The following is a 21,775-nucleotide window of genomic DNA, read 5'->3' as shown; positions in this document are numbered from 1 at the left end:
ATGTCTTATCCATAGCATGGAATTGTTTTACAGTCATTAAAAATGATGTTTTAGAAGAATTTTGAATAGCATGGAAAAATATTTATGTTAACTGATTAAGCAAAGCATTCAACTGTACAAACATTGTCAGCTATATGGAGAAAACACTAAATGAAAATACTCCAAAATATAAATGGCTACTATTTCTGGGTAGTGGGATAATGGATGACTTTTGTTTCCTTTATAATTTTCCTATAATAAACACAATTGTTTTACCAGAATTGGAAACGATTTTTTTTTTTAGAGGTTTTCTGGCTTTATTTATTTATTTATTTATTTTTGGCTGCGTTGGGTCTTCATTTCTGCGCGAGGGCTTTCTCCAGTTGCGGCAAGCGGGGGCCACTCTTCATCGCAGTGCGCGGGCCTCTCACTATCGCGGCCTCTCTTGTTGCGGAGTTGAGGCTCCAGATGCGCAGGCTCAGTAGTTGTGGCTCACGGGCCCAGTTGCTCCGCGGCATGTGGGATCCTCCCAGACCAGGGCTCGAACCCGTGTCCCCTGCACCGGCAGGCAGATTCTCAACCACTGCGCCACCAGGGAAGCCCTGGAAACGATTTTTTAAAAAGACTTCAAAAGTTTTTATCAGAACTTGAAGTGCTTTTATAAAGAGTTTAAAAGTAACCTGCTCTGGGCATAGCAATCCAGTTTCCAGTTTTATTCTAAGTGCATATAAGCTACGAGGAACTAGCCTTTGATTAGGAGTATGAAGACCTCCCCATGAATAAGGTCCACGAGTTTTAGTGCTTGTAATTTTTGGTACTTCATTTAGCTGCTCAGAATTCTTTTTATTTTCTGACTTCAGCCATAATCTGGATAACTGAGATTAATAGTATCATGGCGTACTTGCTCAGTAAGGTGAATTTTTTTTTTCCTTTTTAATAGTAAAATAAAATGAAAATCCTTGTAAGGCAACCAGACTTATTTCCCTTTCAGGGCCCGTTCTCCCAAGCGGAGGGGAAGCCAAGTCCAAAAGAAGAACGTGCTTGCCAGCCCCGTGCCCCAAGTCCGGTAACGTCAGCTTGTGGAACATCCTGAGAACTAACATCGGGAAGGACCTGTCTAAGGTGGCCATGCCGGTGGAGCTCAATGAGCCCCTCAACACGCTGCAGAGGCTGTGTGAGGAGCTGGAGTACAGCGAGCTCCTGGACAAGGCCGCCCGGACGCCCAGTGCCCTGGAGAGGATGGTGAGCGCGCAAGCCGCCCCTTCACCGCAGGCGCGGCGGCCACTCACAGGGCCCGGCAGAGCCAAAACGGGCACAGCCAGGGCTCCTGTGCCTCCGGCTCCCGTCTGGATTGACCGTCAGATCGGTTCATTTCCCAGCCACCTCCGCTTCCCCTCTGCCTGGCTGTTTTCAGTCACCTGGTCAGGAATTGCCACTGGGGGCGGCTTCCCCGTGACAGCTGCGGCCTGGGGGGAGTTCTGCTTTGTGGTTTCCTCTTTCTCCAGGACCTTCCATGGGATTGTTCTGATATTGCCTGGCTGGAAGACATGTCTTGAGGGCTGTCTGAGTGTTTTTACTACCCTGAGTGGATAGAACTTAATTTTTGGAGCTGGTTGTTTTGTTTTGTTTTGTTTCATCCAGGGTAAATTTCCCTTGAGAGCATTTTTGTTTATTTTTGGAACTATCCTATCAGCCCCTAAATTTTTAGAAAATATCATTCACTCACAGGTTTCACATCAGAAAGATTCTTCTCCCCCCCGCACTTCTTTTTTTTTTTTGAATTAATTTTTATCGGAGTATAGTTGATCCCACACACACACTTCTTATTTTATGGAATAAGTTTTTTTAAAAAAACCCTCACCCTAGAAAGATTAACCTTCTGTTCTCTACTCAGTATCAATTCTAATCAAGTGATGGGGCTTCCGATGAAGGGGTCTCCAAGTATTTCTCATCCTTCCCCTGTCTTGTGGGGATGGGGTTAGGGGTACCTTAGTGGCAAGACTGGCCAAATCAGCCCTTTCTGTGACTGTGGCTATTTGTTCTTCAAAACTGAGTGTCTCTTCCTCTTTTTGCCTCCTGGTATGTTACCTGCTCAACAGAAAGGTCATTGTTTGTGTGGGATGCTGGGACATGAGTGTCTTCCCCCAAATGCAGCATCTCTGCCCTAAGCATCTGCTGATTGGCTAAGTGGGACAGCACGCCCCCAGCCTCAGGGACCCAGCTATACATCACCGTCTCACTGTTGGAGGACGCCATTGTTTTCTAAATTGTACACATTCTGCAGTTTAAACCCTCATTAAAACTTCAATTTCTTCAGTGATTTGAGGATTAAGGGAAAATCTTTTTTTTTTTTTTTTTTTTTTTTTGGGAAAATCTTAACTACTGGTTGAAAGAGACATCCTGGTCTCATCCCATACTGTCTCCTGGGACTTCTCCCATCAAAGAGATTTTCTTTCTTGATACTAATGATAATCAGAGTAGGAGAGAAAAACAAGCTGTTTATTTTTTGTCTTCTTTGTTACTCTACCCCAGAGAATTTCTGTGAACAAAGGGAGGCAAATAGCTGCCAAGGCAAGTGTTAAAAGTTATCATTCGTGGGCAGTGCTTTTCTTTAAAGAAAATGATCGGCTCTGAAGATGAAAGCATTCTTAAAAGGTGTTTCATTCTTGTAGCAATTTAGAGACCCTTAGGATGTCAGCTGATTGAGTGGTGTCATTGACCTTGAGAAGAAGTTTGAGGAAAGGCACCAGTACATTAGGAAGGGAAAGTTCAGGAAAGAATTGAGAACAAACCTAGCCCGTGGATTGTGTTTACTGCTCTGAGTATGAAGGTCAGCTCTACCCCTGCAGAGATTCTCTCTCATATTGTCAGCCCACAAGGAGGATGCTTCGTTTTGCCTGCTCCCTCCCTCCTTTCTCCCCCTACATCATGAATGATACCAGGTTCTTTTGTAAATGTGTTATATGTTAAATTGTGAAGGTGATTCAAGGTTGATTCAGCATTCCATGTAGACGTGTGACCTTGCTGTTTATCAGGTAACAGGCATCTGAGGAAACAGAGGAACAGATACCCAGGTTTCAAGAACAGACTGAATTGAGCACAGCAAATTGATTTTTATAAGCTCTCCAGCTGCTCTAGAGTGAGCAGCTTTAGTGTGAGGTGGTAAGGTGGGACCAGTTTGCAAAAGGCTGTTGAAAGTTATGTGACTAAACAGTTATGAAGGGCACACAGCTTTTTTTTTCCAATATAAGAAACTTCATGAAATGAGCTGAGAAGAGGAAATATTGAGATTATTATTCTGTATTAGAAAGGAAAATTTGCTATCGCTACTTCGGTTTAATTTTTTTGCCCCTTGCCCCTCAAAAGACCAAAAAGGATACAGACACATCTCAGAGATATTGCAAATTTGGTTCCAGACCACAGCGATAAAGCAAATATTACAATAAAGTGGGTCACATGAATTTTTTGGTTTCCCAGTGCGTATAAAAGTTATGTTTATACTATAGTCTATTAAGTGTACAATAGCATTATATCTAAAAAAAACAAGGTATACGCCTTAACTTAAAAAATACTTTATTGCTAAAAAATGCTAACCATCAATGCACCAGAGCCTTCATTGAGTGGCGGTAGTAACATCACTGATCACAGATCACCATAACAAGTATAATAATAATGAAAAAGTTTGAAATAATGTGAGAAGTATCAAAATGGGACACAGAGACATGAAGTGAGCAAATGCTCTTGGAAAAATGGTGCCAATAGACTTACTTGATGCAAGGTTGCCACAAACCTTCAATTTATAAAAAAATAAGTTTCTGCAAAGCACAATGAAGTATAGCACAATAAAACGAGGTGTGCCTGTACTGTGGCTCTTTGGTGCCCTGAAAGGGGAACTGTGGAAAAGGCTGAGATCCTCACAGCCAGGGCCATTAAAGGATTTTGCTCATTTCGTGTTCACCTATAGTTTTCCTTCCTTTTCCTTTTTGAGTTTTCATTTTTCCTCCCAGAAAAGCAGAACTTCTTAAAAGGCACTGTGCTCTGTCCCAGGCTCAGGAAATGACTCCCACAGATTTCTTTGGTCAAAATGAGGGGTTTTTTTGGTTTCTACAATATCAAATTTTGAATGATTAAACTTAGGATGCTTATTCCTGAATTTTTTTTTTTTATATTGGAGTAGAGTTGATTAACAATGTTGTGTTAGTTTCAGGTGTACAGCAAAGTGATTCCAGTTATACATACAATACATGTATCAATTCTTTTTTAAGCTCTTTTCCCATTTAGGTTATTACAGAGTATTGAGCAGAGTTCCCTGTGGCTTATTCCTGAATTTTGAGGGAAGTTTAGCTTTTTTAATACTCTTCATCCCTCTCCTCCTCAAAAGCCTTAGCACGACCTCAGGATTCTCAGATAGTGGCTGGTTTAGAGGGACTGACTCACCATCTTGAAAGCCTCTACCCACTTGCAGGCATCAGACCAAATGGACAATCTGAAAAGGTCTGGTCCACTTGTGCCTGGGCCAAAATGAACACTATTTAAACCTACAACTTGAAACCAGAGTCGGTTTGGGTGTCTTTAAACCAGGGACAAATCTTTGGCTTTTCGGGATAAACTGTAAAGAGAGAAAGAGAGGTTTTATTTTGTTCATGTCTTTGTTCGTAAAAATAAATTCCTTGGTGATGGAGAAATAACCAGGTTCTCTCCGCTCTCGCTAGGTGTACGTGGCAGCCTTTGCCGTGTCCGCATACGCATCTAGCTACTTCCGCGCTGGGAGCAAGCCCTTTAATCCAGTTCTTGGAGAAACATACGAGTGTATTCGTGAGGACAAGGGCTTCCAGTTTTTTTCAGAACAGGTGGGTATACACCCTTTTTGTTTGTTGGGAGAAGTTGCTTATGCCTCCCATTAAATGTGCTTTTGAAATATTTATATTCCACCTTTCACTGGCTTCAAAGCAACTGAGATAATTACAGTGCCTTTACACATAAACAGAGGGATCAGTTTCCTTCTACTGAAACCTCTCTGCCACCCGTGGGCATAAATGCGCGAGCCAGGCTGAGGCTCGTTTGGCCATATGCATAGTCAGAGCCCTTCCTGTTGAAAGTCGTGGTGGAGAGGGACTTGTTTTTTTTTGAATTTTATTTTATTTTATTTTTTACACAGCAGATTGTTATTAGTCATCCATTTTATACACATCAGTGTATACATGTCAATCCCAATCTCCCAATTCATCCCACCACCACACCCCCTGCCGCTTTCCCCCCTTGGTGTCCATACGTTTGTTCTCTACATCTGTGTCTCAATTTCTGCCCTGCAAACCGATTCTTCTGTACCATTTTTCTAGGTTCCACATATATGCGCTAATATACAATATTTGTTTTTCTCTTTCTGACTTACTTCACTCTGTTTGACAGTCGCTAGATCCATCCATGTCTCTACAAATAACCCAATTTCGTTCCTTTTTATGGCTGAGTAATATTCCATTGTATATATGTACCACATCTTCTTTATCCATTCACCTGTCGATGGGCATTTAGGTTGCTTCCACAAACTGGCTATTGTAAATAGTGCTGCAGCGAACATTGGGGTGCATGTGTCTTTTTGAATTACGGTTTTCTCAGGGTATATGCCCAGGAGTGGGATTGCTGGGTCATATGGTAGTTCTAGTTTTAGTTTTCTAAGGAACCTCCATAGTGGCTGTATCAATTTACATTCCCACCAACACTGCAAGAGGGTTCCCTTTTCTCCACACCCTCTCCAGCATTTGTTGTTTGTAGATTTTCTGATGATGGCCATTCTAGCTGGTGTGAGGTGATACCTCATTGTAGTTTTGACTTGCATTTCTCTAATAATTAGTGATGTTGAGCAGCTTTTCATGTGCTTCTTGGCCATCTGTATGTCTTCTTTGGAGAAATGTCTATTTAGGTCTTCTGCCTGTTTTTGGATTGGGTTGTTTGTTTCTTTAATATTGAGCTGCAAGAGGTGTTTATATATTTTGGAGATTAATCCTTTGTCCATTGATTCATTTACAAATATCTTCTCCCATTCTAAGGGTTGCATTTTCGTCTTGTTTATGGTTTCCTTTACTGTGCAAAAGCTTTTAAGTTTCATTAGGTCCCATTTGTTTATTTTTGTTTTTATTTCCATTACTCTAGGAGGTGGATCAAAAAAGATCTTGCTGTGACTTATGTCAAAGAGCATTCTTCCTATGTTTTCCTCTAAGAGTTTTATAGTGTCTGGTCTTACATTTAGATCTCTAATCCATTTTGAGTTTATTTTTGTGTATGGTGTTAGGAACTGTTCTAATTTCATTCTTTTACATGTAGCTGTCCAGTTTTCCCAGCACCACTTATTGAAAAGACTGTCTTTTCTCCATTGTATATCCTTGCCTCCTTTGTCATAGATTAGTTGACCATAGGTGTGTGGGTTTATCTCTGGGCTTTCTATCTTGTTCCATTGATCTATATTTCTGTTTTTGTACCAGTACCATATTATCTTGATTAGTGTAGCTTTGTAGCATAGTCTGAAGTCAGGGAGTCTGATTCCTCCAGCTCCGCTTTTTTCCCTCAAGACTGCTTTGGCTATTCGGGGTCTTTTGTGTCTCCATACAAATTTTAAGATTTTTTTGTTCTAGTTCCGTAAAAAATGCCATTGGTAATTTGATAGGGATTGCATTGAATCTGTAGATTGCTTTGGGTAGTATAGTCATTTTCACAATATTGATTCTCCCAATCCAAGAACATGGTATATCTCTCCATCTGTTGGTATCATCTTTAATTTCTTTCATCAGTGTCTTATAGTTTTCTGCATACAGGTCTTTTGTCTCCCTAGGTAGGTTTATTCCTAGGTATTTTATTCTTTTTGTTGCAATGGTAAATGGGAGTGTTTCCATAATTTCTCTTTCAGATTTTTCATCATTAGTGTATAGGAATGCAAGAGATTTCTGTGCATTAATTTTGTATCCTGCAACTTTACCAAATTCAGTGATTAGCTCTAGTAGTTTTCTGGTGGCATCTTTAGGATCCTCTATGTATAGTATCATGTCATCTGCAAACAGTGACAGTTTTACTTCTTCTTTTCTAATTTGTATTCCTTTTATTTCTTTTTCTTCTCTGATTGCCGTGGCTAGGAGTTCCAAAACTCTGTTGAATAATAGTGGTGAGAGTGGACATCCTTGTCTCGTTCCTGATCTTAGAGGAAATGCTTTCAGTTTTTCACCATTGAGAATGATGTTTGCTGTGGGTTTGTCATATATGGCCTTTATTATGTTGAGGGAGGTTCCCTCTATGCCCACTTTCTGGAGAGTTTTTATCATAAATGGGTGTTGAATTTTGTCAAAAGCTTTTTCTGCATCTACTGAGATGATCATATGGTTTTTATTCTTCAATTTGTTCATATGGTGTATCACATTGATTGATTTGCATATACTGAAGAATCCTTGCATCCCTGGGATAAATCCCACTTGATCATGGTGTATGATCATTTTCATGTGTTGTTGGATTCTGTTTGCTAGTATTTTGTTGAGGATTTTTGCATGTATATTCATCAGTGATATTGGTCTGTAATTTTCTTTTTTTGTAGTATCGTTGTCTGGTTTTGGTATCAGGGTGATGGTGGCCTCATAGAATGAGTTTGGGAGTGTTCCTTCCTGTGCAATTTTTTGGAAGAGTTTGAGAAGGATGGGTGTTAGCTCTTCTCTAAATGTTTGATAGAATTCACATGTGAAGCCATCTGGTCCTGGACTTTTGTTTGTTGGAAGATTTTTAATCACAGTTTCAATTTCATTACTTGTGATTGGTCTGTTCATATTTTCTGTTTCTTCCTTGTTCAGTCTTGCAAGGTTATACCTTTCTAAGAATTTGTCCATTTCTTCCAGGTTGTCCATTTTATTGGCATAGCGTTGCTTGTAGTCGTCTCTTAGGATGCTTTGTATTTCTGCGGTGTCTGTTGCAACTTCTCCTTTTTCATTTCTAATTTTATTGATTTGAGTCCTCTCTCTCTTTTTCTTGATGCGTCTGGCTAATGGTTTATCAATTTTGTTTATCTTCTCAAAGAACCAGCTTTTAGTTTTATTGATCTTTGCTATTGTTTTCTTTGTTTCTATTTCATTTATTTCTGCTCTGATCTTTATGATTTCTTTCCTTCTGCTAACTGTGGGTTTTGTTTGTTCTTCTTTCTGTGGTTCTTTTAGGTGTAAGTTTAGATTGTTTATTTGAGATTTTTCTTGTTTCCTGAGGTAGGCTTGTATAGCTATAAACTTCCCTCTTAGAACTGCTCTTGCTGCATCCCATAGGTTTTGGATTGTCATGTTTTCATTGTCATTTGTCTCTAGGTATTTCTTGATTTCCTCTTTGATTTCCTCAGTGATCTCTTGGTTATTTAGTAACGTATTGTTTAGCCTCCATGTGTTTGTGTTTTTTACATTTTTTCCTGTGTAATTGATTTCTAATCTCATAGTGTTGTGGTCAGAAGAGATGCTTGATATGATTTCAATTTTCTTAAATTTACTGAGGCTTGATTTGTGACCCAAGATGTGATCTATCCTGGAGAATGTTCCATGCGCACTTGAGAAGAAAGTGTAATCTGCTGTTTTTGGATGGGATGTCCTATAAATATCAATTAAATCTATCTGGTCTACTGTGTCATTTAAAGCTTGTGTTTCCTTATTAATTTTCTGTTTGGTTGATCTGTCCATTGGTGTAAGTGAGGTGTTAAAGTCCCCACTATTATTGTGTTACTGTCGATTTCCTCTTTTATAGCTGTTAGCAGTTACCTTATGTATTGAGGTACTCCATGTTGGTGCATATATATTTATCATTGTTATATCTTCTTCTTGGAATGATCCCTTGATCATTATGTAGTGTCCATCCTTGTCTCTTGTAACATTCTTTATTTTAAAGTCTATTTTATCTGATATGAGTATTGCTACTCCAGCTTTCTTTAGATTTCCATTTGCATGGAATATCTTTTTCCATCCCCTCACTTTCAGTCTGTATCTGTCCCTAGGTCTGAAGTGGGTCTCTTGTAGGCAGCATATATATGGGTCTTGTTTTTGTATCCATCAGCAAGCCTGTGTCTTTTGGTTGGAGCGTTTAATCCATTCCCATTTAAGGTAATTATCGATATGTATGTTCCTATGACCATTTTCTTAATTGTTTTGGGTTTGTTTTTGTAGGTCCTTTTCTTCTCTTGTGTTTCCCACTTAGCGAAGTTCCTTTAGCATTTGTTGTAGAGCTGGTTTGGTGGTGCTGAATTCTCTTAGCTTTTGCTTGTCTGTAAAGCTTTTGATTTCGCCATCAAATCTGAATGAGATCATTGCCGGGTAGAGTAATCTTGGTTGTAGGTTCTTCCCTTTCATCACTTTAAGTATATCATGCCACTCCCTTCTGGCTTGTAGAGTTTCTGCTGAGAAATCAGCTGTTAACCTTAGGGGAGTTCCCTTGTATGTTATTTGTCGTTTTTCCCTTCCTGCTTTTAATAATCTTTTTTTGTCTTTAATTTTTGCCAGTTTGATTACTATGTGTCTCGGCATGTTTCTCCTTGGGTGTATACTGTATTAGGCTCTCTGCGCTTCCTGGACTTGGGTGGCTATTTCCTTTCCCATGTTAGGGAAGTTTTTGTCTATAATCTCTCCAAATATTTTCTCTGGTCCTTTCTCTCGCTCTTCTCCTTCTGGGACCCCTATAATGCGAATGTTGTTGCGTTTAATGTTGTCCCAGAGGTCTCTTAGGCTGCCTTCATTTCTTTTCATTCTTTTTTCTTTATTCTGTTCTGCAGCAGTGAATTCCACCATTGTGTCTTCCAGGTCACTTATCCGTTCTTCTGCCTCAGTTATTCTGCTATTGATTCCTTCTAGTGTATTTTTCATTTCACTTATTGTATTGTTAATCTCTGTTTGTTTGTTCTTTAATTCTTCTAAGTCTTTGTTAAACATTTCTTGCATCTTCTCGATCTTGGCCTCCATTCTTTTTCCGAGGTCCTGGATCATCTTCACTATCATTATTCTGAATTCTTTTTCTGGAAGGTTACCTATCTCCACTTCATTTAGTTGTTTTTTTGGGGTTTTATCTTCTTCCTTCATCTAGTACATAGCCCTCTGCCTTTTCATCTTGTCTATCTTTCTGTGAATGTGTTTTTTTTTTTTCCACAGGCTGTAGGATTTTAGTTCTTCTTGCTTCTGCTGTCTGCCCTCTGATGGATGAGGCTATCTAAGAGGCTTGTGCAGGTTTCCTCATGGGAGGGACTGGTGGTGGGTAGAGCTGGCTGTTGCTCTGCTGGGCAGAGCTTAGTAAACCTTTAATCAGCTTGACTGCTCATGGGTGGGGCTGGGTTCCCTCCCTGTTGGTTGTTTGCCCTGAGGCAACCCAACACTGGAGCCTACCTGGGCTCTTTGGTGGGGCTAATGGCAGACTCTGGGAGGGCTCACGCCAAGGAGTACTTCCCAGAACTTCTGTTGCCAGTGTCCTTGTCCTCACGGTGAGACAGAGCCACCCCCTGCCTCTGCAGGAGACCCTCCAACACCAGCAGGTAGGTCTGGTTCAGTCTCCTATGGGGTCACTGCTCCTTTCCCTGGGTCCCGATGCACACACTACTTTGTGTGTGCCCTCCAAGAGTGGAGTCTCTGTTTCCCCCAGTTCTGTTGAAGTCCTGCAATCAAATCCCACTAGCCTTCAAAGTCTGATTCTCTGGGAATTCCTCCTCCCGTTGCTCGATCCCCAGGTTTGGAAGCCTGACGTGGGGCTCAGAACCTTGCCTCCAGTGGGTGGACTTCTGTGGTATAAGTGTGTGGGGAGGGACTTTTAAAGCACGAAGCATTTGCCCAACTGCAACTTAGAGATTTAAAGTGTGCACCCTAGCTTGCTGAATCGTCCTTCTAGAGCAGGAGCACCCCCATCAGAAGGGGCAGCACCAAAGAAACACATTACTCTTGATTTTGATTTAAGAGGAATCATTCATTCGTGTATCTATTCATTCCATCCATAAATATGTCTCGAGATTATACCACCTGCCTGTCACTGTTCCAGGTGCTGGGATACTGCAGTGGGTGGGAGCTGGGGGCAGACAAGAATGCCTGTCCCTCATCCTGTGGATGGACATACCTTATGCTTATGCAGCCTGAGTTCCCTGAGGAAGTTCCACAAGACCCTTCCCACCTGAGTTAGCAGAGAATAATATTCAAGAACAGTATCTCTGGAGTCAGCCAGCCTAGATTCAAATCTCAGCTCTCCCTCTCACTAGCACTTAGAGCACTTATACTCGAAGTATAAAGTGTTATATGAAGGTTTGTTGTCGTTATTGACGTATGACAGCATGGTTTGCAATAGTGGAATGTTGGGGACATCAAAGACCTCTGTCAGTAAGGAATTGTTTAGCTAAAATAGAGTGCATCCTGCCTGAAAATAAAGACCATTTCTCTCCCATCTGGTTAAGGCAGCACCTGAATGTGTCTACCGTCTGTATATCCCTAAATGTCAACCTGGGAACATGAAACATCATTGATACATTTCTCCCCTCTCAATTCTTAGAAAACTGAGGAAAAAGGGATGGGTTGCTAAAACATTATTTGCCTTCTGTTATCTTGCTGCCTTCTTTATCAGTGGACTGGTATTATGGGAGTAGGAACAGGAGGGTGGTGTGGCTGAGAGACTTAGGAAGACGGTGGTTGTCTTAACTGTGAATTATGAGCAGTGTTCTCTGAAACTCAAAGGAAAATGACTGTACGATAATCCCAAAGCACATTTTCAATCGCTTTCCAGTTAACAGCTAAAACGAGAAGTTGAACACTGATAGTGGGGCGGTAGGGGGTTAAATCCGTAGTTAAAGGGTAAGATAATCTGATTCAAATTCAACTGGGTTATTTAAGTACTAAATCTAAAATGGAATGTGAATAAATGAAAATATAATTTGGTTTCCATGGTATTACATGCACTCATGTGAAAAAACAAAGGCCAAAAATAGCTCCAAACTACAGCAGACAATCAGGACAGGATGAATAGGTAGAAGAAAAGAGTAGTAACGTGAGCTTGTGTAAAGCTGAGCTTCAATCCCACAAGCCCTTGATGGGGCAGGGCTGATTCAGGATCTGCACGTGGTTCCACTGTGGTGGCAGGGAGAGAGAAAGCAGAGCTCCTGGGCGCATGTGCACAGAGACGGAAAGAGCATTACATAACCTAGTCTTTAGTTCCATGAAATGGATCCCAAGGAAATAAGCAAGAAAGAGATCTGGTCGTTGTTAGTAGCATAGGGCATGCTGGGTGTAATATGGACCTGCTTTAAAATCCTAACCCCACCACTTTGTGTGTGGCCTTGTATGAGCTACTTAAACTTTCTGAAACTCAGTTGTTTCATTATCTGTAAAATAGGAATGATCATGCTTAGCTCATAGGTTGCAGGAAGGCTAAGTGAAATAACACACTGATATATAAAGCACATTCAGTACCTGGTTGTTGCTCTTATATTTAGAGGCAACTCTTAAAGTGCTTTTTAATACACAGTGTTAAGAACATTTAGAGGAGTGTTGAAATAAGATATGCTATATCTACTCTACTGATTCAAGTGGTTTGAAGGTGGCATAACGTCACTGGTGAGTCTCTGACACAAAGCCAGCCACGAGGCACCCAGGAGTCCTCACAGCTGGCTTCACCATGGGGATACCACCAGTCCTGATCATGAGGGAGCCACTTCATCTGTCTTGAATTTAGCCTTATGGGCTAGATAGTTGATTCTTTAAATATACCTGAGAATGGATGAGCCTCTCAGGGACAGAATCACACTAGCTAAGGTTATAAGAGACATGTATAAACCAGAATGCTACTATATGCCTTTAGCATGAAAAATAGACCTGCCATGGGGACCAGATGGCTTTGGTCAGCCTGACCAGTGATGCTTTCCCCATAGACTACTTAGGAAGACAGAATTGTAGTCATCAGGTAAGTGTACGGTGAGAAGGAGAGGTGTCTATTTAATTCAATGTGGCAGGCTGTCCACTGCCGCAGAAGTGAAAAGGGTTTTGACCAGGGCCCTCCTTTCCCGGCCAGCAGGAGAAACATCAATTCAGCCTCCCCCACTCCCTCTCTCGCCCTTGTTGGTTATGCTGACCTGGCGACCCGTTGTGCATGAAGGCTTTCTGATTTAACACATCTAAAGAGAGTGCCAGAGCATTTATTCTGTTTCATGCTGGTACCTGCCAGTCTGGCTTCTCCTGCTTCTGTCCCAGGAGACGTTCTGTTATGGAGACAGCATGACTCTACCCTTGTCCATTAGGTGTAGGTGATGGACTTCCGCTTTCAGAGTTTGGGGCTTCTTTGCTTTCTTGTATCTCTCTACAATGAGTAGAGCTTGCTGAATGACTAACATAAGAAAGTGAACAGGACCCCGAATTAAGATTTTGGGGTGGAATTTTATTCTAAGGAGGACATTGATGGAAATCATCTCTCCAAGTGAAAGGACCTGGAAAGAAACAAAGATAACTCAGCTTTTCTACTGAGTTTTCCAGACAGCAGAGTCAGGTGATTTGGAAAGTGATGTCTATCCCTTTACTCCAAGCCCTTAGGTTTTGTGGCTTGTGGTTTTGGTGGGTATGGGGATGTTTGGAGTCGTCGGTGATTCAGGAAGTTGAAGTAAGTGCTACTGCACAGAGTTCAGCTACGTGGAAGCTTGCCCCCTTTACCTTGTATCTCACCTAGAAGACCCAAAAATGCAGGAGCGAAATGACTCGTGCAGTCAGAAACGAGAGAAAGCATTTGCTGTTCAAGTTTTCCTCCTAACAATTAACTAGTATTATGCTTGCAGGGTGCTTTATGCTTTTCAAACTTGTGCAGGACCTTATTTGATCTTCGCAATACCGCTGTGTGGCACGTGGGGTGAGGTTCAGTTACAGGTGAGGAAACTGACGCCTAGGCCCATCAGCGCCCTCCAGTGGCCCTCAGCTGCACCCTCGGTTTCTATTCCAGCACCCTCTCTCCCTCACCTTTTTTTGGTGTCTCTTGTGTGGGTTTAGCGCTCAGAGCTGCCGGAGTCATCAGCTGCCGATGTGAAAACAGCCTTTTGTACACTGTTCAGACTATGGGGTTTTGCCTCTCATTGTCACGTAAACCTTTCATCCTCCAAACTCACGTAGGACTTTGTTCTCAACTCCCATTGTGGGCTGGGCAGTGGCCTTTGTGAACAAGGAACATTCAGGAATCCATCATAAACATTCCCGTCATATGTGCTAACCTCTGACTGTTCCACCTTCTCAGGGGAGGAGTTTCCTTTTTTTTCCAAGGGAATCCAGAAGGAAAGGACTTCCTTTCCCTTGTCAGGGACCGAGGATCCTGCCTGCAGGTTCTTCCTCCTTGGTTCTCGGGCAGCCTGGGTGGACCTTCATCAGGGACTGGACGGGTGAGAAAACTCATTTCAGTTTGCTCTGCTTCTGTTTTTTGTACCTTTGGGAACAAAAGTACAAAAGTTGGTGTCTATAAAGGATAAGCAGTTAAGCTATTGTCTAAAAGTGGCTTTTCCTAATTACCTGGAGCTTCAGTTGTCAGGTCACTGTTCAAGCCATTTTCACCATTTACCCACCCAGCCACTACTGTTGAGTTTCTGACAGAAAAGCTGAGCAGAGTTATTGAGCTACTAAAATGTGAGAGATTCAAATGAAGTCTTTTTTCTTCTGCTTCATGGGCTCAGCCCTTCTTCCTTTTCTGTTACTCATCAGAAGTCTGAACAAACATTCTTGGCTGGATTTAAAAATACCATACTTATCACTTCCCCCCGTGCACACCCACATCACCCGTCTGAATAGTTCTTTTATCTACTAGTAGGCAGGGTTATTTACTTCTGATTAAGGTGGCAGCTTGTTTAAAGACATTATCAGGGGAAATTCAAGCTGTTCAAATAAAATAAGCAATAAATCAACTATAAGGTGACTAAACCAGTGCTTCTGCATTTCTAGGTCAAGTCATTACTTAATGTAGTTTTTGGTTTTTGTTTTCTTTTAAAGAAACCGTGTATTTATCAAATAAGTGCTTAACTCTGAACTTAGGGGAAGAGAAAATAATTGGCAGCTGTATTCTCCCCCCAATCAGGCCAGTATCCTTGGCATCCTCCTTAATAGCTTTCTCTTAAAATCCACATCCTATTCATCAGCAAATCCTAGGATCTTCCTTCCAAAACCAGCCATTTTCACTGCCACCCCACTGGTGCTGGCCACCAAGCCCAAGCCATCGGCATCAGTGACTGGGCTTGTGGCGACAGACTCATCAACTGGTCTCTTGTTTCCATAGCCAGTTCTGCACTCAGCAGCCAGAGTGATTGCTCTAACGATTTCCCCAGTCACTTGGAATCAAATCCCAAGTCCTGGCTATGGCCCACAAAGCCCTCCAAGATGCCACCCCCAGATGTCATGCCTCCTCCCACTTTGACTCATTCAGCTTTAGCCATGCTGGCCTTTTTGCTTCTCCTAAAACATATCGGGCATTTGTCAGCCCTGGGTAGTGGCTGTGTCCTCTGACCTGGACATACTTCCCCCAGCTATCCGTGCGGTTAACTGCCTTATTTCTCTTAGTCTCAGAGGTTTCTATCACAGAGTCCTGCCCCTACCACCCTGTCTGATATGATACTTCCACTCACCATCCCCCATCCTCCATCCTCATCCTTGCTTTCTTCTCCTTCACATGTTACTACTGACAAATTATGTGCTTATTTGTTTAATAGTCTGTCTCACCCACTTCTGCACTAAAATGTAAACTCCAGGAGGGTAAAGATTTTTGTTTCTTTTGTTTCTCATTGTATCCACAGTGACTAAGACAGTGCCTGACACATCACAGGCAATCAGCAAATGTTTGATGAATGCCTTGGTCCCCTCCATGGGTGATTTTTGACCTGCCACTTGTTCTCTTTTCCACAAGCAGCGCTTCATGGTTAGAGACGCGTCCAGAACTAGGAGGACTCTATAGTTATGTCTCTGGACCGCTGCAGAATTGATGTATTTAAGGGTTTATTTTTCTAAATCTGAAGAAGAAAAACCTACAAATTACACACATATTGAAATGCACTCTTGACCCGTATTCTCCTCTCCTTACCACCCACCTCATATAAAGTGCATTCTCAAAGCATAAATCAAAAATGATTAGGTCAGGGTGAAGAAAGACCTCAGGTACACAAATAAATTACAAGAATTCTTAACTGCCATGGGAACTCATTGACTTTGGGATTGTAGAAAAAAAGATACATATAAATATTTGCACAATAAAAACCATGTAAACTAATTTCCTGAATGTTTGAGAATCCTTACCAGTCAGAAATTGCTCTTATTTGATTGGAATGGAGAGGAAGTGATAGAGATACTAAAAAAACTAGTCTAAAGTGGCTTTAGCTAGCAGGCTAACAGACAGTGTCTACTGCGGGGCTGAATCAGTTCAGACTCAAAATCTAGTGCCTTTCTATGCCTGGGTTACAATGTATGAGAAGAGAAACTCAACCAAATCCCGTACTAGCAAACACAGGTTCGATTGTGCACATTATTCTCTATTCCAGTAGATTTTAGAGAGATTACCGTCAACAAAGATTAAATGGTTAACTGTGAATTACCCCTTTCCGTGGGTATTAAAATTAATCAAAGACTTAATAGAATCTTCTCCAGTTGTCTGGCATCCACTGCCGCCTCTGATGCTAGGATTCAAAGAAAACAGATGTTAGAATGATAGCATTTTGAAGCCAGAGGGATTCTCAGACCTCATTTTACAAAGAAATAAATGAGAGAGAGGTTGGAAAGGTCAGACTCAGAAGATTCCTTCTCCAAGTATCCATGAGATGGGACATTAATGGTGTGCCGAGGCTCTGGGGAGGGACCAGAGCCCAACTTTGAGAGCAGCCATTGAGGAGCAGCGGAGGCATTGCAGGAAACAGCACTGGATTTGAAGTCAGAGGACCTGGGTTTAAAACACTACCCTCATCACTGATTAACTGTGTAACGTTGGGCAGGCTCTTCACTGGAAAGAACCCGTTTCCTAATTTATAAAATAAGGGTAATGAAGGCACAAGGTGACCGTGAGAGCTAAGTGGAAATACCACTCATGACAAAAAGTTAAAATTTAATCTCTGCTTACTCCATACCAGCATATGATCCTGGCACTTTCCATGTGTTGTCTTTTTGGGTTTGCAAAGTCAGTGGTACTAGCCCTATTTTACAGATGAGGTAATTGGGGCCCAGAGGGTTTTAAAACACACTCAAGGTCATACAGCCAGTAGATGCTATTGCACAGTTAGGTTCTAGATCTGTGGGACTCCAGAAGCTCTCCCTCACTCTCTGACACTCATGCAGCACATGGCAGAGGCTTCAGAAGTGTTTCGTGAATAAATAACCTGTTGTGAAGAAATATATCAAAGAAAAATAAGGCATCAATTTAATTTCCCTGGAAAGCTTTGTAAACTTCTGAAAAGCCATGTGCGCCAAATAAATCACTCCCAAAGGCCATTTTAAGCCAGAAAGAAATAAGCCAAATCACTGATATTTCAATGTTGAGATTAATGCATTCAGAAAACATCCCTTGGACCCCATCTAAAGGCGCTTTGCTAAGCATTGATTCATTAATCTGACACAATCATTTTAAAAGGTCAAATAAGCATTTTATGGGACATATGTATACTTTATGGTATGATAGGCTTTCTTTTATAATTCATATGAACAGTATATTTATCCTTGTATTATGGGATTTTAAACTATTACAGAAGAATTTATAGTTTTTATGTATTATATTTTGCTTTGATGTTTATATTTAGCCAGACTTATAAAATGCCAAATTCTTGATAAAGGCTGTGATCTTTACATTTTTTACTACAGAATTTCCGTGGGAATGAATATGATCTACTTTATAATAATCTACTTTAAAATATGCCCCCATTATGGGGCAGGGGAACATTCCATAGCTCCTCTCCCCTCCACTGGGGCTGGATAGGGCAGGTGGAGTGAAGAAGTGAGGGGCTGGTATTGTCTTGCCCTAGTTTAGTTTTTTATGATCCTGAGGTTTAAAAGTTAACTCCACTGTTTTTGTTGAGAGCTAGTGGGAAAAGAAGGGAAAACAGGGGTGTAGCGGTTTGTGATATTATGAAGTATCTTCAGGGGGTTGGATTGAAAAAGAAGACGATGAAGGAAAGCAGAGAGTTGCATTTTAGGAGTGAGGTTTCTAATTCTGTGTTTGAGCTGAAAAGCCCATAGGCACGGGATGGGGACTCACATTCTCAAGAGGCCTCTGAGAATTAAGACCATCAAGGGACGGTAAATGTGCACCTCCCACCTCATATTGGATGTGGGATTTATGTTCATCAAGATCTGAAAGATGCCTGCCCTGTTGACATCTTTGTCCCTACTTTTCTCCGAGCCAAGCTGGCACCATTGCGCTCCCATCAGTTGAACGTGTGTGTGGCGTGACTCACGATTATCCTGTCCCTGCCGTTCTCCACCTGGAGGAGGGCCACAGAAGTGGTTCTTAAACCGTGTTCCTCACTGCAGTCCAGGGTCCAGAGCAAGGCGAGTGGTTGTGGATTGGTCATCCCCACTTCCTGCCACACCTGTTCACCTCAAGCCGGGCTCTGAGTATATTGAGTTCTTGATAAGATATGTTTGAAAACAGGGTGTGGCTGCTTACGGATTTTTTTTTTTTTGGAAACTTTTTTGAAAACCATCTGTAAACCAAAAATGCTGGGTTTTACCTCTACTTCTTCCCTATCAGTGTGTTTCGGAAACGTTGCTGTTACTTAGTCTTTCTAGTTTCAGTCTCCTCATATGTAATATGTTGGCTTTGGCCCAAATGCCCTAAACGTAAGATACCTTTGCTAAGAACCAGCTAAGTCAGAGAAATATCTGGAAACACCGCTAGCAGCATTACTCTGGTTTTACTAATGCTGAATTATGATAACAGCACATATACTGCTCTCGTGCCTTGCATGTTACTGAGATAATGAGGAAATTAACTGAGGAGTCATTTTCTCTTTAGCTTCTTCATTAGTGAATAAAACAGAAGTAATGACCTCAGTGATAAAGGCAGGGAAATGAGCTACAGTCTCTGTTACACGGGACTCTCTTTTCTAGAATGTAATTGCATATTTACTCAAGATATTTTTATGAACAAAGAATGAACAAAAATGAACAAAAATTTTTTTCTTAGCAATTGACTAACATTTCTTCCATAATTGTTTAGCTCTTTTTTTATAAAAACATTTTTTTTAAAAAAAAACTATCTTGGATTCGTCTTCTTGTCAGTGATTTAAAAAGTGGCTGGACTATGTGATGCAGAGTTTTCAAAAGAGTAAAATCTGCTGAGCCAAAGAGCATTTGTGTGTTGCTTAGGAATATTTACGTAACATTTAAAAGGTTCTACTATTTGACATCTTAATTAAAACATTTGTGGGTACTTTCAGAATAGCATTGATTTTGACCTTGGTAGCTAATGTCAGATTAGATGATTTATAAGTGGGCAGCCCTTGCATCTCTGCTTTTGTTTTCATGTCTTTCAAAACACGTCTCTACCCTCATCACTCACCACTTGGCTGCTTTTTCCCCAGGCTTCTGGAGGCTTCCATTCACAGGCTTTTTCCTGACAAATTTGAGCAAGACAGAGCTGACTATGTCAGGAGCACCCTCTTGAGGACAGACTTATCGAAGGGAAACTAAACAAGTTTCCATTCAGTTAGACGCTGCAGTTGTATTACATCTCAGTGCAAGGGAGAAAGAATGGATTTCATGAGACACAAAAGTTAATTTTTTGTTTCTTCGCCTTTGTTTCCATCAGGTCAGCCACCATCCACCTATTTCTGCATGTCACGCTGAGTCTGGAAATTTTGTTTTCTGGCAAGGTAACGTGCTAATATATTTGACTTCTATCATTTTGTGTAATGGTATAATTTATTTTATTCAGGAACCTACTGTAAATGCTTGTTAAGATCAAAAGTGGGCCCTGGACTTGGGCCTTATTGGAAGAAACTGTACCACTTGATGTTCTTGCCTCTCACCTCTGAACAATAACTGCCATTTGTCGACTTCATAATTCAAGATTCTGGAGGATAATTTAGTTGTTCTCTTCTTTAAAAATCCTCAGTCTTTGTCTGGGCCAGCACCATTGTTTATTGCTATAATTTTTCCTTTATCGCATTCCACGGCCATTTGAAATGCCTCATGTATTTCAAGACATTAAGTATTTACAGTTATTTATCAGATTCTAGACAGCAGAGGGTTCTTTTGCTTTTGAAAGCTTTAAATTTGATTTCTGAAATTTTACGTTACTGACTTTTTTTTCAGTTTGGGGTTGTTCCTGTATTCAGTTTATTATATTTTGAATTTGGGAAGGGATGGCTTGCTCTGAAGCATAAATAAGGCTGCAAATATTTCCTAAATGGATTAATTAATTTTGTTAAATTATTTATTCCAAAGTCAGAAGGTGCTATAGAAAGAAAATTTGAGCATCCCAGGTTTTTGAACAATGAGCACATGTTAGTTTTTTAAAAGATTTTTCTCTGCTAACTGGTTAACACCTAATTTGCCACACTGCCTTTTTTTAATGCATCTATAAAATTTAAAAGATAAGAAAGAGTATTTTGTGAAAAAATTTCCTTCCCCCATTCCAGTTCGTAGCCATCCAGTTTCTCTCTCTGGACGCAATATTACCAGTTTAGGTTACAAGTACCATGGTTTCCTTTCTGAGTCTTTGCTACTAAAGTTTAAAATTGAAGCTTGACTGGAGACTTCTCTTTCACCGAAACCCTCTGGAATTAATTCCCAAAAGATCTCTAACCTCCTAATTGCTGTGTCATTGACCTTGTTAGCACTTTATTATTATTTTTTTAAGTTAGGTATTAGGTAATGGGAGGGGTCTTCTTCAAGTACTTCCTGTGTGCTCCTTACATCAATCAGAGTTTTCTCCTCCACTCCCTTTGCTTCTTCTTCATCAGCTTCTTCCTGGGCAATCCCATGTCTCCATAAGCCCACGAGTGCCAAATCTTGCTTTTTTTTATCCACTTTGACATTTTTCTGCCTTTTAATTAGGTTGTTTAGATCATTTACATTTATTGTGATTATCAACATAGTTGGATTTAAATCTGGCCTCTTGTTATTTGTTTTCTGTTTGTTGCATCTGTTCTTTGTTCCCCTTTTCTTCTTTTTTTTACGTTCTTTTGGATTAATTATTTTCTATGATTCCATTGTATATCCTTTGTTGCCTTATTAGCTGTACTTCTTTGTTCCATTTTTTAGTTGTTACTTTAGGATTCATATTATATATCTTTAACATATCACAGTCTCTTTTTCAAGTGGTATTATGCTACTTAACATATAGCAAAAGAAGCTTACAAAAGTGTACTTCTATTTCCCCTTCCCCAACCTTTGCTATTGTGGACAAACATTTTACTTACATATGTTATAAACCCTGTCATACATTGTTACTAATTTGCTTTAAACAACCAATTGTCTTTTGGGGGGTAACAGCTTATTGAGATATAATTTATATGCTATACAACTCACCTAATTAAAAGGTACAAGTCAGTGGTTTTTCATATATTCACAGAGCTGTACAATCATCACTACAATCAATTTTAGAACATTTTCATCACTCCAAGAAGAAACCTCTTTTCCCACCTTTTAATGGCTCCCCACCCCCCACCTTCCAATTTCTGTCAAGCTCTTCCATCCTTAGGCAACCACCGATCTTCTTTCTGTCCCTATAGACTTGCCTAGTCTGGACATGTCATATAAATAGAATCATGTAATATGTGCCCAGGAGCTTCCTGGTCCCAGCCCACCTCTCTCCTGGACCACAGCCATGACCC

At 40.7% G+C, this 21,775-nt stretch overlaps 1 protein-coding gene across 4 annotated transcripts in view; it reads left to right on the top strand.

Moving 5' to 3' along the window:
* OSBPL3 (oxysterol binding protein like 3) overlaps positions 1-21,775 on the top strand; it is a 193,640-nt gene that overhangs the window by 157,269 nt on the left and 14,596 nt on the right. For all 4 annotated transcript variants that reach the window (XM_068549172.1, XM_068549170.1, XM_068549171.1 and 1 more), the window contains 3 exons: positions 971-1,221; positions 4,692-4,829; positions 19,747-19,810. In XM_068549172.1, coding sequence (XP_068405273.1) covers positions 971-1,221; positions 4,692-4,829; positions 19,747-19,810 — 453 coding nt within the window. The remainder of the gene's footprint in view (positions 1-970; positions 1,222-4,691; positions 4,830-19,746; positions 19,811-21,775) is intronic.

The sequence above is a fragment of the Eschrichtius robustus genome, chromosome 8 (genome assembly GCF_028021215.1).
Source record: "Eschrichtius robustus isolate mEscRob2 chromosome 8, mEscRob2.pri, whole genome shotgun sequence".
Lineage (NCBI taxonomy): Eukaryota > Metazoa > Chordata > Mammalia > Artiodactyla > Eschrichtiidae > Eschrichtius > Eschrichtius robustus.
Note: the sequence above shows the minus strand (reverse complement) of the source record. Positions and strands in the feature narration are given on the sequence as shown.